The following is a 16,735-nucleotide window of genomic DNA, read 5'->3' on the forward strand; positions in this document are numbered from 1 at the left end:
AAACGCTTGGATTGATTGAAAGGTGTATCCAGGTTCAAAGGAGATACTCAAAATTCATTTTTTTACTGTCTGTACCCCCCATTATCGCGGCTACGACTCAAATATAGGCGAGCACATACCGAAGTAAAAGAACAATATAGCCTGGTCCATGTCAATTGCTATATGTATGCTGGAGCCTACCAATGGCGTTCTTTAGGGCGTTTCCCAAACGCCCGCATGCATAATAAATGTGCCTTCAATTTGAATTATTCAACTATTTTTGAAAAATAAAATGTCACAAAATAACATCTGTTAACCAAAACCTTTCCAGACACGCCAAAATAATCAGGTATACCGATTGGTTTTTGGCCAGAAATAAATTAAGCGATTTAAAATGGCTAAAAACATAATAATGTGTTTTGATGGGACGAAGGAAAACTTTGGGCCGCAGCCGTTTAGTAATGTTTTGAAACTGTACCAAATGCTAGATGCAAGCAAACAATTGTGTTATTATCAACCAGGGATTGGCACTTCTGCAACATTTGATTCCGTGGAAAACTGGACAAGAAAATTGAGCTGGTCATGCACACGGAATGTTTTGGATTGTATGTTTGCCTTTTGCTTAGAGAAACATATCATTTCGGCGTATTTATTTTTGATGAAGCATTACAAAGATGGAGATTCAATTTACATGTTTGGATTCTCACGCGGAGCGTTTATTGCCAGAGTGTTGACAGGGATACTGGAAAGAGTGGGTTTATTGAATGTGGGTCTAGAAGAAATGGTCACCATGGCCTGGAAAATCTACGAGCAGTGGGAATTTGCAGAACAACCCATTCAACCAAATTACAGGAATACGTTGGTGCAAGAATTCGGCAGGATTTTTTGTCGTAGGTATCAAATTAAAATACATTTTCAGGGACTCTTTGATTCGGTGAATTCCGTCGGTTTATTTAGGGATCGGCTGTTTCCCTGCACCCAGCGGAGCAACATCGTGGGTCACATCAGGCACGCTTTAGCTTTGGATGAGAGAAGAGGAAAGTTTAAGCAAGTTTGCTTTGCACCGAATCCTTACAGACCAAACATTTGCACGTTAGATTACCACAGATATGAGATTAATAGAAGTGACCCTGCATTGAGATCGTTGGTTAACAACAGTCGTCGTAGTGAAAATCCACTGATAGGCTACACTATCCACAGAGGACAATGGGTCGGGAGCAACGGTGCGGTTTCTCCGATCAGTACTATCAGTGAAGGTTCAGATGGTCAGGAGTTACTATCACAAATCAACAAGTTCCTATCCCATTCTGGCGGGAAGTCAGTGAGAGATACAGAGTGTTCCCATCTTACCATTGAGGGGACCTTTGAGTTCCCCAAACTTACGTCTCCGGCAAGTGAATCAAAGGTACCAAGTCTTGGTAGTAGCCATTCGACGGTGACCCCTGATCTGGTTGAAAAATGGTTTCCAGGTGATCACTCAGACGTTGGAGGAGGTTGGTTAGATGATGGTGAAACTAATGCGAGTTTATCTGATTTGCCGCTACGTTGGATTTTATCCGAAGCGATAAAATATGGAGTACATTTCAGACCAGGTGCAATCCATGAGTTTGCTGAAAGGTATCCGTCCGTTAACAGTTTGTTTGCACCCCTGCATGACTACTTAGGTTACTGTACTTCAGACCACGGTACGATTCAGGTTTTGGATGATGATTCTGAAGATGTTAGAATCTCAAAGACCAACTTAAAAAGTAAACTCGAGCGGTACGTTAGGGTCGCAAGTCAATTAAACTTCAGCGTTCACGATTATTCCAAGAGCAAGTATACAGTACCGACTGGTCACATTACATGGTGGGAGACTTTTTTCTGGTGGTGTTTGGAAATGATACCACTCGGATTGAGAATCGAGAATTCGGAGGGGAAATGGAGAAACGTGTACGTCCCCAATTTTGGTAGGTCTCGGTGCATCCCCGAGTATGCGGAGGTCCATTGGTCTATTATTTGGAGGATAAAATTTGTTAATGAATATAGACCAAAGAATTTACCAGAGTATGTGAGGAGGGTTATTAAGCGGCAAAACAATATTGACCTATGTGAGATGAGGACCAAGGGGATATTTGTTAGGGAGCACGATATGCAATTGACAGAGAGGGGGGACACTGAAGACATAACAAACGAGTTCAGGGACGAGCTGAATTGTCAAGTTACTGAATGGGTAAACGACAACTGGCTGAACGTTCCTGACGATTTGGAGATCTTGCTAAGCAAGGATCCGACGTTATAATGCCGTACCGATTTTGAGTAAGTATTGTTTGTTTTTAGGTCATGGATCGGGTCTGTCGTGGAATAGTAAATATAATATAATATATATAGATTATAAGAATAAATAATGGATTTCTCTTTTAGGTCTGATCGTTCAATTCTCAGCAAGGTGCGGGGAACTATCAACCAACAATGACTTTATCACCATCGAATTCATACTGTGGGATTTCCAAGTTCAATGGCGCTGGGCCCTTTCTAATTCTACCGGAGATATCGTAGTGAGAACCATGGCAGGGGCAGAACCAGCCACCGAAGTCACCGGACTCGCCAATGGGGACACATCCGAGATGAGTACATATCCCAAGCATAATCAACCACTCTGGTTTCTGTACTCTGTCCGCATCCGTCTGCGGGTCCTTCAACACGGACATCTCAACTGCGTTGGCCTCTTGAATCTCGTGCGGTGTTCTGTGTCTAATGAAGACCGGTTTACCTTGCCATTTGACAACGACGTTCTTACCCTCGGGGATCGCGTTCAACTCCACCTCAACCTTAGCCATCGCGAGAACATCCGCAGACGCGCTCATCGAAGAAATGAACGTCTCCACCGTGGATTTCGCACCAGCAGACGACAAAAGACCCAGCGAACCAACCATAAAATATGTGTACACTCTGGATCTATCGGAGGCGCCATCTTTCCTCAAAACATCGTCGAAGTTTGGCGTGCGGTACGTAGACTTGTTCGCAAGACTCGTCGTCGACAACCGGGCAGTCCTCCCAACAGTCCTCAACGACGTGGCCCGTGAAGATTTTATTATCTGTGATAGCATGGTCAACTGGTTCCTCGAACAAACACGTAGCTAGCCTCCAGCTCACCCGACACCAGACCAGACTCGGTCCGTCCTCCTCTGCCCTTCTCCCCCCAGGATCCTTTATTTTATATACAACGGTCACTGTTAACACCGAAAGAGACGATATTCACGTGACAGTTTCCGGATTCGGCAAAAATGCGATTTTGGTCCGTTCTGATTGGTCCGTCAGCGGTCGCTGGGTTCAACAGTGCAGTGGACAGTCTCTGGTGGCACTGGAGGGTCCCCGTGTACTCCCTGGAGGTGATGTGCTAGTATGTCTACCGGGAGGGTCAACTCTGCATGTCAAACGGGGGATTCAGTACGTTTTTTTGCCGTTTAGGATGGGGAGATGTCCAATTAAGGCCCTGGTGAGCTGCACACACGTACAGGAACACAAGCAGCATGTGCCCCGTCTGTAGATGTGAACGAGACCTTGCAGTAGTGGTCCGGTACAGAACCGGGTCTGGCAGATGAGGTAAGCAGCGACATCCGGAAAAACAAACGACTTTTTGTTTACATTTCGGAAAAACTGCAGATCTCGATGAGAAGGCACGCACTCATCTTATTGCAAGTATGTTCACGTTACTGATGGTAACAGCACAATCTCCCATCAGTTTGATGCTTCTCCAGATTGCACCCCATGTCTGATTCTACCTTTGAAGTCGAATTGCAATGTATGGTAAACGGTTGCGAGCCCGGAAATTCATCGCCAGACGGTGTAGTCTATTTGGACGGCATTGCCGTCTGTGAGGGGCCCACACTTGACGGGCTGCTGCTCGCTGGGTGCCAAACTGACGGGAACGCGTTTCTTGAAAAAATAGACCATTTTCTCCTCACGGGAGATTGCACTTTGAACTCGCTTGGAAGGATGGAACACAGGGGAGTGACAAGTTTTTGGACCTCCGGAGCGGGCACGGTGCGGTACGTTCACGAGTCAACTACTTACGAGTATAATGTGCACACACGTAATACCACTATGGTTAGCACAGAGTCTCCGGTTGATGCGAGATTGCCCCCCTGGATTGCCCAAGACACTTACAAACCAAAGTACTATAAGTACCATGAGAGTGGTAAAGTGTTGTTCGAAATACGGAGAGATCGCACCACGCAAGTGTTGGAGAAGAAGCCTAAAGATTGCACCGTTTACACTTTTGACTCCCATGTGAAGAAGTTCAAAGTGTACCCCTACCACAATGACCAGTGGACCCACTACGTGGTAGTCTTAACTAGGGGGACAGTAGAGGCGTCCTTTTTCAGTCCAGAACAAGGACTGTTTCCAATTGGATGTCTTCACACTGTATACCCAGCGATCTACGATATTCAATTTATGATTCAAGAGGGCAAAAATGATGACCTTCAAGTGTTACTATTCACCATTGATGGGAGGGTCTTGGTATACGATAAAGACCTTACCACACGGCACCTCGTTATCAGTTCACGAAAGGGAAAACTTTTATTCAAGGTCACAAACGACACAAAGAGTGTCTGCATACTCTACAATCGCGATGAACTGATTATCGTGCGGTCTACAAACTCAAAACATGATTCTTTTGCCGATATGAAAACATATTACAAAAGGGTAAGACTTCAAGTACGCCCGGTCTACGTTCGATACTGCGTTGATACTAAAGAGTTTTTTCTTTTAGATGAGCAGGGAACTTTGCATTCCATTACCATAAGGGAAGGTGTTTTGGATCCTTCCAAACCGGCAAGAAGTCGATTTGATTTATCTTTAGCTATCCCCATCAAACTGATTGCTGTTGACTGTAATCCACGTTTGATAGTAGCAGTAACGAGAACGAAACAAAGCTTTCCGGACTTAATATTGTTTGATTCAGTTGGAATGAAAAAGTTATTCAAAACGACAGTTTGCAAAGCAAGATCCACTAATATACTTTTGGAATCGATCCCTACAGACTACGGCTTGAGTAAATCTTCTGCGTGCCAATATTTTGTTTTTTACTTTATCAAGTTAGGCACACCTCAGCTAGCATTATTAAAATATAAAGGAGGGAAGATCCACATTCTCTCAATTGAAGAAACGTCGTGTTTGGCTTCTTCTATTCTAGTGAATTCCATAGACAAAAATAAAATTGTCGTGCATCTCGTTGGTAATATGGTAGAATCGTATAACTTTTCGGAAAGCGGATCGCAACACAACAAAACCCTAACCAAGATTTCACCCATAGCCGAGAAAACACACCAAAAAGATATGCCATTTATGACCGGTGCTTATATGGAGGATAAGGACATAGTCCTGATTAATGCTTTTAGTGGGTGCCAAACTGGTAGTTCCTCAGACAATCACGCCGCAGGTAATCACCCATTGAACCATTTCACACAAAAGAGGTTCTTACTTAATGGTATCATTACAAAAGCCGCTCATAAACATGTCAACGATTTGGAAACCGCAGTCCAGTACCCACATCAAGGAACATATCATGAACCGTGCAATGGATTGGACTTTGCTATGATAACGAGGGGGGGTAACCGGCAGCAATCTGCGTCTAAAAGAACATTCGTTTGCATGGCCACTTCGGAAAACTGTATAATAATTACGGTGAACGAAAAGGAAGCTGATTCTCCGTTGATGTCAACGTTTCAGCCGCATTTGAGGGTCGAAACTCCTGAAGCGATTGTAAATGTGGTTCCGCTTCCAAATGGGTTTGTGGGAAGCATGTTTAATGGCAATCAGGGTGCCAAAAGACCGCTCTTCCTTTTATTTGGAGAGTACGGCAGAATATTTTTGCTTGCAACGACGGTTCACGGAGAAAATAACCCCTCTAAATGCGGCAAAGATGGGTCTCTAGGAAGCTGTCTTGATACAGTCAGTTTGGGTGTATCATCATCTATTCATTTGAGGGCATCTCCAGCAGCCATATAAAGTCACAGAGATGCTACTTTATAGACATTTTTCAAACAGTTACTTAATATTCCTATTTATGTATGCATGTTTCTTGCTAAATCAATCCTCGCGCCATTTCCCGACCTTCTTATAATCACTGTATAGCGTTTTCAAATACTGTTTTCCAGCGCTATCGACAATACCGTTGATAAGACTTACTTCAGCTTGTGTGAACAGATCAAACATAGAGTGCACACCAGTCGTCAACTCCTTCCTAATAGACGCCTCAAAAGGTTGTCCCATGGAAAGATGAATATATTTCACAAGCAAGATTGGGACCTGCTTTCTTAACGATTCTCGGATTAAATTCATCCTCAAATTTAACTTTTGCTTGTCGTCGTTATTGCCAGTCTGATAACTGGAGTTGCTGCTTGGCTCGCAGTAGTTGGTAATCAGTCTTGATAAACTCGCTGCCGAAACGGTTGTCAATCCGTTCAGCTTACTTTTGTGAATGAACTCAAGTGCATAGCACAGATAAGAGTTAACCAAATGGTAACGATTGGATAACTTGATTCTGTGAATCAGAAGGATGTTCGATATTAGTTTTGTCGAATTGCTAAAAATTTCATCACTATGCTGGCAATTCTGGTTCAAAAAGGTGAAATTAATGCACGATGCAAGGGGAAATAACATTTCTGTCAAGTATTGGGTAAATAGCCATGGCTTAGATATTTGCAGCTGCTGAATGGTTTGCATCAGGGATATGACCTGTACTGGAAGGTTTTCGTAGTAGCTGATATTTGTATAGAATTCAGATATTGATTTCACAAATAAGTGGGAGCCAATGGTGTTCCCCTTCTCTAAATGATTTAATTGCAACTGGTATAGTTCCAGAATGGTTTCATGAAATACTGTGGATGTCTTGATAGAAAGAGACAAAATTGTAGCAGTAAATCCCTCGTTGAACGACCTTATATCTTTCTTCAGAGACTTTTCAATGACATTTGATACAGCCGGTAAAAGTTTTGATTTTGAGGCACCAGCAACCCGCGCCACCATATATTGGCTGTACAAGTATTCTAGTTTATCGTCGTAGCATATGCAGTAAAACTGGAAAAAACTTTCCAAAAGAGAGGGCTCAATCTGATCAAATGTATTTTTAATATCACATTCCAGCATAATTTTGGGAACCAAAGTATTAATCTTTGATAGTTCCTCTGTGTTATATGGATTTCCCCGGTTTATGAGACACAAACTCGTGAGTACCCATGAAACTTTCCTTTTATCACTTTTGACAAGAACTGGGATCAGATGCAAACATTTATCGATATAGGTTGACCTTAGATCTTCCGTCAGTTGGTGTGGCGAAAGTTTAATGATCGATTCTGAAATCTGAAAATATACCTTGTCATAACTAGAAGAAAGGATTCCTGCCTTTGCCGAAGTAAGAGCTTTTTCCACGAATTCAGCGCTTGACTTTTCTTTGAGTTGTGATAAATGATTCTTCCAAACTTTTTCGAGCACAGCCTTTGCTTCAAAGTTTTTCGAAACGAGCAAATACAAACTCTGAAAGTTGCTCTCAATGTCAGCTCTGAAAGTTGGGCTATGCAACAACTTTAAGAGCAATGTCATGTGTCCCTCATTCAAATGTTCCATACCCGATATCTTGTTAAGAAGTAGAACCCTAACGTTTTTATGGATACATTGGATTGGGATTTGGTTAAGATATGTGATCACCTCTGGTTTCGCATAGGAGTCTGATAATTCGTTGATTAAATTGAACATGATGTTATCTTCCTCGAAAAAATCATCATTTTGGAAGAAAACGGACAGAAGATCAATATTACCGTTTAATACTGCATGGATGACTGTTTTAAGCTCATCCTTTTCAAAAACGGTGTTCAAAAGAGAAGCCCAGTTAGTGAAAATGGTCTTCAAAAAGTTTTTCTCCTTGCCTTTTGATGATAGCTGTTTCAAGTGACTTATAAATTTCTCAATGACTGGTTTGAACTCAAATACCTTATACTCTCTCAACTTGAAAAAGTAGAAGAAAAGCTCGTTGGAGTTATCATTCCCGTTCAAAATGAAATCAAGTTTCTCCATAGATATATCCTCAATTTGTTCAGATGGAATAATGTCATCGTAAACGTCCATAAGAAGGTATTTGGTCTTCCATAGACGTGGAGTATTTTCATTATCCACTTTGAAAATCTTGGTCAAAATAGGTTTCAACTCTGGTAGTTTAGTGTAGGATAATTTGGGTAACCGGTATAAAAAAACGTTTAACGCTTTGATAGTTACATTTGTCACGTCTGTTGTGGTAGATATTGTCGTGGTTGTCTTTTCAAAAAGATCCTTAAGCTGGCTGATGGAGAGAGACACTAAATTGTTCGTTATCGCTGCCGCAAAAGTGGGATCCGCCAGAAATACGCACTGTCCTTGATTATTACTAGCACAGTACTCTTTCCATTTGCCGATGAATTGAAAGTATTCTCTTGCATTAACATGGCAGGTGACAATCTTTTCCCACAAGAATACAACTTTGCTATTGTGTTGATGTTCGTCTATCAATGACATTAGTTTGTCGCTGTATTTTATACCAATTTCGATGTCTAGTTCAAGGATTTCAATAAGCAGTATCCAAAACTCATCACTAGCGTATGTCTCCGTTGACGTTTTCGCTTCCGTTAGGGTTTTGTTGAACAAGTTTTCCAAGAACTCTTGAGACATTGTCTTTTTTGAGGAAGAAAGTTGGTTCAGCAGTTCAGAGGTTATGGTTGGTTGACAATCTAGAATTAGAGAAAAGATCGTTTCCAGTTGCTTAAAGTTAGACTTGGACAGGAGTGTCACACAAATATGAAAGAGCAATATCGACGTATCGTTTGTGAGCTTAGCCCTGTTGTTCTTGACGAATCTTTCTAAGACAGAGATATAGTCGATATTTTTACTGAAGATAAAAAGTGTCAGAAATTGGATTAGTTCCTCGGTTGTACTCTCCTCGCGGGTGGGATCTATTTTGGAGATATATTCCAAAGTGTCCAGCAGCAATTCATTTGAATAGACGTTAGACAGCTTGTGGTTGATTTCCGGTATGTTTTCGAGCTCCGTCAAGTTGATGATTTGCATGATGAGACCGGATCGAAGACTTTGGTCGAGGACCTTTGTGTCCTGCAGATTCGTGAGCATGTGGAGTGTGCCAGCCAAGATCTTGCAGGAGTTTTCGAATGAGATCTCTACAGTGGAAGTTGAATTTATCAAAGTCAATGTTTTCAGTAACTGTACGAGAAACTCGGCAGCATCTGTATGGTCCTCCGTGTATAGTTGCAACGTCCTAGCTATCAATGGAACAAAATTCAAGTTTTTAAGAAGTTTCTTAGCGATATCAGAGTCATCCAATGCAATATGCATCTTATTAAATATCTCCCACACCCTGTAGTCTCTTTTGAAATCGTCCCGTTTGGCATCGTTCCATCTGTCTTGAATCAATTGCAAGACGAATATTTCTTTCTGTGGGAAATAAACATCTAGTTCATCAAAATGAGCCACAATTTCGTACAATTTCGCGGTTGAGGTGTCCCTCGCCCGCAATAGTTTCGTTAGCGCCTCCGCAGTCCCCGGTAAGTCCATCACAGCCCTGCTGAGCTCTCAATTAAAGCGACCTGTACACGTTCAGCGTGGAACTCATCGCAAAAATTTTCCAATTGCGCTGAAAAATTTAGTACGACTTTTTTGCACAATTATAACTTTTTCTATCTTCGTCTTCTATTCACTGCCGGCAGAGGCTCTGTTGGATCGATTGCGGAGAGGATTGGCAAGACTGCTGGGTATATAACAGGCGTGGGACACTTTGAAGACCATTGGACGATTTTCTCTGTGTTTAAGGGAACTGAATCTTCGACTGCTGCAGCAAGATTAATAAACAAAAACACAACAAAGCGATCGGCTATGGGGATAGTACAGAACAATGACTTGTTGATGGATGTGGACGCAATGGACTTCGTTGACGATTCGTCGAGCGAGATATCAGACACCAGCAATACCCCAGTGGGAATTGCTGACCAGTCGTTTGACAGAGACCCTGTAACGGGAGAAATAAGTATGAAACTGACCTCTGTTTGTGAATTACCCCTGCGGAAGGGCGAGCTTGGTCACTTGAAGTTTAAGTTGGGACCTGTCGCTTCCAGTAATGTGGCATTTTTGACCATGGAGAACCAACATACAATCTACCCGGTGAGAATACCACGCTTGGATACAAGTGCCCGCTTTTCTGAATACATCAAGAAGCTGTTCGAGATTTACGAATCGCTTGGAGACGACAGAGCGTACTCGATCCCCACCATTGGGGTGATCAACACCGATTCTCAAAATGAGCATGTTGCTGCTGTCAACCTCGCGATGGACGCACTCGTTTCAGAACTGGAAATGTTTATCGACGCTCTCAAAGAAGACGATAGATACCTGACGCGGTTTTTGGAGCTCGAGGAAAGCTTGACAATTTTGAACTGCCTGCGATTGAATTACTTCATCATCGATTCCCCTGATTCGGAGAGCATACGAGATAACTTCACTACTTCGTTGCTGAAGTGGGTCAACCGGTCCGATGGCGAGCCCAACTCAGACTACATCGAGCAAGTGTTTCAATTGGCGTCCCCCGAAAAGCAAGTATTTGAAACGTCTTTCTTTTGGAAACTTCTAAATCAGCTGCTCCTGAGAGGACTTTTCCAACAGGCGGTGGGCTGCATTGAAAGATCTGAGCTCATACCGTACTTGGAAAAGACATGTGACGTATCCGCCTCTGCGGTGATAAACTTGGTTCAGCTGGTGAACCAGTATCCCTTAGAGAATGCGGACACTTTCAGAGAATGGAAGTCGCTAACGCTTGAGCTGTCGCAAAATTTTGCAAACAGCGAAACTGATATAGGTACAGAATTGCGGGGTTATTTGGAGGACACGTTGCTGCTAGTGAGTGGTAACGAGGATAAAATTGTCCGTTACTCGAGAACTTGGTATGAGTCCTTTTGTGGGTTTCTACTATACTATATCCCGTCTCTAGAGCTGGCTCCGGAATACCTAGAGATCTCGTTGAAGAATAACCCTCTAGACATAACAAACAGTTGGGAACGCAGCTGTGCTGATATAATAAAAGGTAGCGTGTACTCCATTCTGCCCGTCTTAGAGTCTCTGGATGCGTGCACTGCCTCCTTCACGGCGGCGTTGGTGGAGGCAAAGGGTCTGCTGGAAACCAATTTTGCAAATGAATTGGAACAGTCGGAGGATAACCTCTTTTCAAATGGTATGGCGAACTATATGTTGAGCAACTTTGCCTTGGAATTGTGTTCTATGGATGACAAATCGTTATGGCCTGTGGCAATCGGTATTATCAGTCTAGTTCCCTCTGTGAGCACGAGCGCCAAAAAAGCTGCTATATCGGAACTTTTGGAACATTACCCTTTCAAAACGAACGACGACATTGAGTGGCTACTGAGTGTTTGTGCACAATGGAAACTACCAGAGGTTGCCAAATCTGTCTACACAATGCTTGGTACGTCTATGATAAACGAGGGGAAGACAATCGAAGCGATGACAAATTTCAGCAAAGCTGGGAAGTTTGATTTAGTGAAGGACTTTTCTTGGACTCTGTTCGAGGCGTCCGCTTTACAGGGCTCCCCACTGGGTGACGAAATCCTAGACTCTATTGTCAGCACAGGTATGCTTGATAGCAACCACAACATGGTTATATCGGATGAAATATTGGACACATTGGTAACAGACGCGATGAGGCAGGCGCTTGCCCCCTACGCCGTGTTATTCAGATTCTACGATGCGCAACAGCAAGGGAATTCAGATTTGGCACTGGAGTTGTTGATGCTGCTGATCACGTTCCCATACCTACCGGACTGCTACTTCGTTCTATTGGTTTGCAAGTTTCTGTACCCTATTTTCCTCCTAAACGATTCCACCGTCATAGATGAGGCGACAGTACTGACGATCATGAACGCCATCGAGACGAAATGGAACTCTATAGATGAAAAATCACAAAACATTTATGATGAGGTGGTTTCGAAGGACGATAAAGATTTGAGGACGGTCCTACCGGACGATTTGGACGATTTGTTGAAGAGAGTCCGGCAGAAGCTGAGCTTCAAGCTATGTCAAGAGTTTATGTAGAGTCACATCTTATTGTTATAGCACGCATTATATGTAGTTAAAGAGGCGCATTCGTCACAAATGAAAAATTAGATAACAATGTGGTGGGTGCATTAACAAGCGGGTAGAGTTTAAAACACCAGTGTTCTTCACCACTTCTCTCTCTCTATATATAGACATATATATTTCCTCCCCTTTTTCATCCCACAAACTTCTAACAGACAACGTCCTGGGTAGCTCTCGAGTTCAACAGCAAAGCGACGATCAACCCGTACAAACCCAGCACTTCTGCGAAAATCAGGATAAGAATCATACCGACAAACAGTCTTGGTTGTTGGGAGGTACCTCTGACACCTGCATCACCGACAATACCAATGGCAAACCCTGCAGCGAGCCCACTCAGCCCAACCGAAAGCCCGGCACCAAGTTGGATAAACCCGGTGTACAGGGCCTGTTTTTGGCCCAAAGAGTAGCAAACCAGCACGGATACGACCAGCCCGTAGATGGCTATAATACCAGCCATAATCACAGGGACGATGTTCTTAAACAGCAAGTCTGGTCTTAAGACACAGGTGACACAGATACCGACACCGGACTTGGCAGTACCGTAAGCTGCACCGAGCGAGGTGAAAACGATGGCAGCAGCGCAACCCATAGCGCCGAAGAAGGGGGCATAGACGGGACACAATTCACTAGACATGGTGAGAATAATATTTTATTACTGGTGTGATTAACTTCACTACGCTTCCTTAAACGACAAAGAGACGCAATCGATAGGGTGTTAATTCAGAGTAAATCATGGGAAACCTCTTCGTAATCAGCAACTGAACTGTTTCTACTTCTATATATTTTTTTTTCTCTTTTAAAAAATGCAACAGCAGCGGTTTCTGGGTAATTAGTAGAGGCACGACGTGCGGGACCGGAGTCCATAAAGAGGGTCGTCCCGGGCTGCGATTGGGTTCCAAAGAGTGTATAGTGGGCAACGTGGGGCCTGTTTGACCTGCGTGCTTTTTTGCAGTACTCTTGCGAGCGAGTTTGGCTCTTTCCTGGTCTTTTTTATGCACTATATTGTAGGAAGACCCAAATGTCGACAAGTAAACTCTGGTGCTTTCCAAGAGGTTTATGCAGAGGAGAGTTGACGCCAATGAGTTGTTGAGGGGATAAAAAGAAGTGATGTATTGGATCGGTTGCATAGTTGAGTTGAAATGGAAAAAATAAATTAGCGCCGCTCGGTTTCGATCCGAGGACATCAGGGTTATGAGCCCTGCGCGCTTCCACTGCGCCACGGCGCTGCTAATCTGTAATTTCTGTGAAAAAGTACAATTGTATATAGATAACCCACTGATGAATCTAGTTACCCTATAATTTAGGCTTGGTCTCTTTATTAGAGAACACCAACATACATACGAGCACATACGTACATATTGGTTTATATACGAGCGAGTGGAACGTCGCCCGCTCGCTCGCTCGATGTCTACGTACCGTTAGCGCCGAGCAGGGTAATGATCTAATTCTTATTTAGGTCATGATGTAGGTGTTACTACATCACATTTTTTTGGTAAACATGGAACTCACACAGTTCCAATCACGAGACACAGCTCTCGGTCACGACATACAACTGTCTCTTCTACGAGACACAAACAATAAGCTCTCTTCCACAAGGCAACACATCGCAATATACAACAAACAATACAAAAGCGTCACACCCTGCTTTAGTCAGCAGACTTGATAGAAGTTTGAAACTGGAGACGTAAGTGAACCAGGAGTGTGGTGGGTTCTCCCAGCAGACGGTGCGTGCCCGACGCCGGAAGCTTCTCCCCGATATGAAGTATAAACGGGAAATACATAAATTGCGATGAGAATTTTTCCTCTTTTATAAGACGATAAGTAATGTAACATTGTACGAATACTTGACATTCCATTTCTGACAAGACTACACCCCACCTTAGTCAGCAGACTACGTATCTATAACGAACGGACAGACCCAAGCTAATGCGGTCTGATCCAGCTTCGCCAAATATTATATAAAGGCCACAGATTCCAACCATTAGAATCCTTGTCTCACTTCCTTTATATATCCTCCTTCTATATAATCTTTATATAGGGAGGACAGACAATTGATCACTGTTGAACTCTTATATACCTTAGAGTTTACTCAAAACAAAAATTATCATCAGCGCTATCTTACATTTTGAAAAACTACGTGACCTTCATATTTATACCTAGGTAATAGTGATAAATCTTTGTTTGACCGATTTTACGATGGCACTACTAGTTTGTATTGGCAGTACGACTCCTACTTCTTAGTAAATATCAAAGAACATTCTTTATATGCCAGTTTTTATTGTAAAATTGTGAACATTGTGAGATTTCGTGAAACAGTTTCAGAGAGATAAGGGTTGACGGTTGGAATTAGGAAGATTGTTTCTTTGTATTTGTATGCTTTGATAAACTTATTCAAATAATATATTAAAAATGTCCATTAAAGATTACCGTTATACAAAATACAACCAATAGTCCGCAGGTACATGCTCAAACAGTCACATATGTGCTCAAACAGTCACATATATGTACCTTACTTTGCTACCCCAGTGAGGGAGAATAGGAATTAGCTATAGTGAATTACTTTGATGCTGTGGTGAGTTTATTAAACAAGCTGTACGAGACCACTAATTGTCTGTTCTTTTTTCTACTATCATGTAGGCGGGCATTTATTTAATTTGTAGTCACATCTGTCAAATATGGAAGGGGAGAGCAGCTTAGAAATTGTATAGACCAAACTTCGTATTAGGAAAACTCTTTCATGGTCAATAAAATAAAGATTTAGAAGGTTATGGAACTTATGAAACAGAAATGGACGTGCATATTCGGAACAAGATAATTATATACTAAATACTTTAAAAGGTCATCCTAAAAAACCTTAAACCAAATGTTCATTATAGAGCCCTCTAACAACAACTAAAACCAGTAAAACGGTTTGTGTCAACATATGATACTTTTCAATAATACAAAGTACATAATTAAAATAGACAAACTGGGGTAATTGATCTTATTAATTTACAGCATGATAATAAGTTCCTTTTGAATAGAGTCTTTTTCGCCGTGGCTATTTATTGTAGTAGAGTATGTTAGATGTTTTAATTTATTGGATATATAAGTACACGGTTTGGTGAACTCTTCGGTCCTGTATCAAAGAGGTCAGTTCATTTGATGTAGCTAGGCTTTATATATGTGAGGAATTTGGCCATCTCACAATGTGTACTTCGATTTTGACATCTTATCATTGTAATTTTGTAGAGCCAGCAGTTCTATAATGACCGACGTCTTGATCTTGTGTAGCATTCAAAAAATTAGTAATGTTCTCTGCTTACGTTTAGTTTTCATGTTTTGGAAGCATGTTACATGGTGAAAATTCTATTAAAATAATAAATAAAAAAAGAATATAATATCCAAAGTCCGTTGTGATCGAGTACTGTGCGTAGGGACAGTCTGACATTATTCTATACTTCTGATGTAAGTTATAGAGGCTCTAACAATTGTACTGTAGTTCTTATATGCTCTTAGTTCTTAGTTCTGTACTGATCACTGGAACAAGGTTTTTATCAACTGGGCCTTTTAACGTCCAGCTCGTATTGAACACTAGGCATAAAATCGGTGTGCCACACTCTCCGTACTAGCTGGAGTTACTGATGTGAAGTGTACGGTGATCTGACTGTTAGACTCCTGGTCAGATATTGCACTTGTTGGATATTGGAATTCCGGCTTCGTACAATTTTACATTGCTTATCGTTATATAAAAGATGAAAAGAATTCATTGACAGTTTGTGTAACTCTCCTATATAATGCGTATACGGGGGAGAAGCTTCCGGCGCTCGGCAGTGACCGTCTGCTAGGAGACCCTGCCACACCTCAAACATGCGTAGTGTAGCATCATTCTAGCTTCCAGCAGTACTCAGTGTAAAAAAGGTTTCAGCTTCTAATGTATTAATTTACAATATTTTCCATAGTCTATATGAATAAGTGAATGACTACGTGCTTAATTTCTTCTATGTTATACATTAGTATACAAGACTAAGTGAGATTGGAATCATTTCTCTCTGTATAAAATTTTCCATCTCATTATCGTCTGGATGATGTATCTCCAGATTATAATTTAACACTTAGCCGTATTTAGATGACCAGATGATGTAGTTCTTTGCAGCTGAAGCATCTAGCTCGGGCGCAACATTCCCTTCACACTTAGCCAGGTTACCGGACTTTAACATGGGTCCTGGCTGTACACCCCAAACCATGAGTATATTTTGCGTTTTTGACACGTTAACACACCGTTCGCTTGCAATAGATAGACCTGCTCATTACCCTTGGAACATCCGTGGTGGGGCCAAGCTGTTATTATCAGCATATGGGTTGACAGAGGGTTTAAAGCCGCGAACGAATAGTGCCCCTGGAACATGCCTTGACATTGATCGGCATACGTAAATATGTCGAGCGCGCTACTACAGTCTTTCCCGTCCGAAACGGACATTATGTAGTTATCTCTATATTTCGCTCCAATGTTTTCAAAGTCAGGATCGTCTGCCGCAAGTACCTCAGGTTGAATTGCCAAGGGCATCGGCCTCAGCGGAAGCAGTGCAGTGTCTCCATAAACAATGTC

The 16,735-nt window shown here is 42.2% G+C and overlaps 6 protein-coding genes and 1 non-coding gene across 7 annotated transcripts; 3 read left to right on the top strand and 4 right to left on the bottom strand.

Annotated features, from left to right (window-relative positions):
- Window positions 1–373: 373 nt before the first annotated feature.
- KNAG0G00570 (uncharacterized protein) lies at window positions 374–2,260 on the top strand (the record flags this gene model as incomplete). The annotated part of the gene is made up of 1 exon (XM_022608912.1): window positions 374–2,260. The coding sequence occupies one exon, from the start codon at window positions 374–376 to the stop codon at window positions 2,258–2,260; it is 1,887 nt and encodes a 628-aa protein (XP_022465360.1).
- Window positions 2,261–2,420: 160 nt separating this feature from the next.
- Window positions 2,421–3,068, bottom strand: RIP1 (ubiquinol--cytochrome-c reductase catalytic subunit RIP1; the record flags this gene model as incomplete). The annotated part of the gene is made up of 1 exon (XM_022608913.1): window positions 2,421–3,068. One exon carries the CDS (start codon window positions 3,066–3,068, stop codon window positions 2,421–2,423), a length of 648 nt encoding a protein of 215 aa, XP_022465361.1.
- Window positions 3,069–3,729: 661 nt separating this feature from the next.
- Window positions 3,730–5,973, top strand: KNAG0G00590 (uncharacterized protein; the record flags this gene model as incomplete). Its single annotated transcript, XM_022608914.1, has 1 exon — window positions 3,730–5,973. The coding sequence occupies one exon, from the start codon at window positions 3,730–3,732 to the stop codon at window positions 5,971–5,973; it is 2,244 nt and encodes a 747-aa protein (XP_022465362.1).
- Window positions 5,974–6,054: 81 nt separating this feature from the next.
- On the bottom strand, window positions 6,055–9,561 carry URB2 (ribosome biogenesis protein URB2; the record flags this gene model as incomplete). Its single annotated transcript, XM_022608915.1, has 1 exon — window positions 6,055–9,561. The coding sequence occupies one exon, from the start codon at window positions 9,559–9,561 to the stop codon at window positions 6,055–6,057; it is 3,507 nt and encodes a 1,168-aa protein (XP_022465363.1).
- Window positions 9,562–9,879: 318 nt separating this feature from the next.
- Window positions 9,880–12,102, top strand: NUP85 (Nup85p; the record flags this gene model as incomplete). The annotated part of the gene is made up of 1 exon (XM_022608916.1): window positions 9,880–12,102. One exon carries the CDS (start codon window positions 9,880–9,882, stop codon window positions 12,100–12,102), a length of 2,223 nt encoding a protein of 740 aa, XP_022465364.1.
- Window positions 12,103–12,295: 193 nt separating this feature from the next.
- Window positions 12,296–12,781, bottom strand: KNAG0G00620 (V-type proton ATPase 16 kDa proteolipid subunit; the record flags this gene model as incomplete). The annotated part of the gene is made up of 1 exon (XM_022608917.1): window positions 12,296–12,781. The coding sequence occupies one exon, from the start codon at window positions 12,779–12,781 to the stop codon at window positions 12,296–12,298; it is 486 nt and encodes a 161-aa protein (XP_022465365.1).
- Window positions 12,782–13,301: 520 nt separating this feature from the next.
- Window positions 13,302–13,373, bottom strand: KNAG0Gtrna2M. The gene has a single exon. It is a non-coding gene; the product is annotated as a tRNA-Met (tRNA).
- Window positions 13,374–16,735: the final 3,362 nt, after the last annotated feature.

The sequence above is a fragment of the Huiozyma naganishii genome, chromosome 7 (genome assembly GCF_000348985.1).
Source record: "Huiozyma naganishii CBS 8797 chromosome 7, complete genome".
NCBI classification, from domain to species: Eukaryota; Fungi; Ascomycota; class Saccharomycetes; order Saccharomycetales; family Saccharomycetaceae; genus Huiozyma; species Huiozyma naganishii.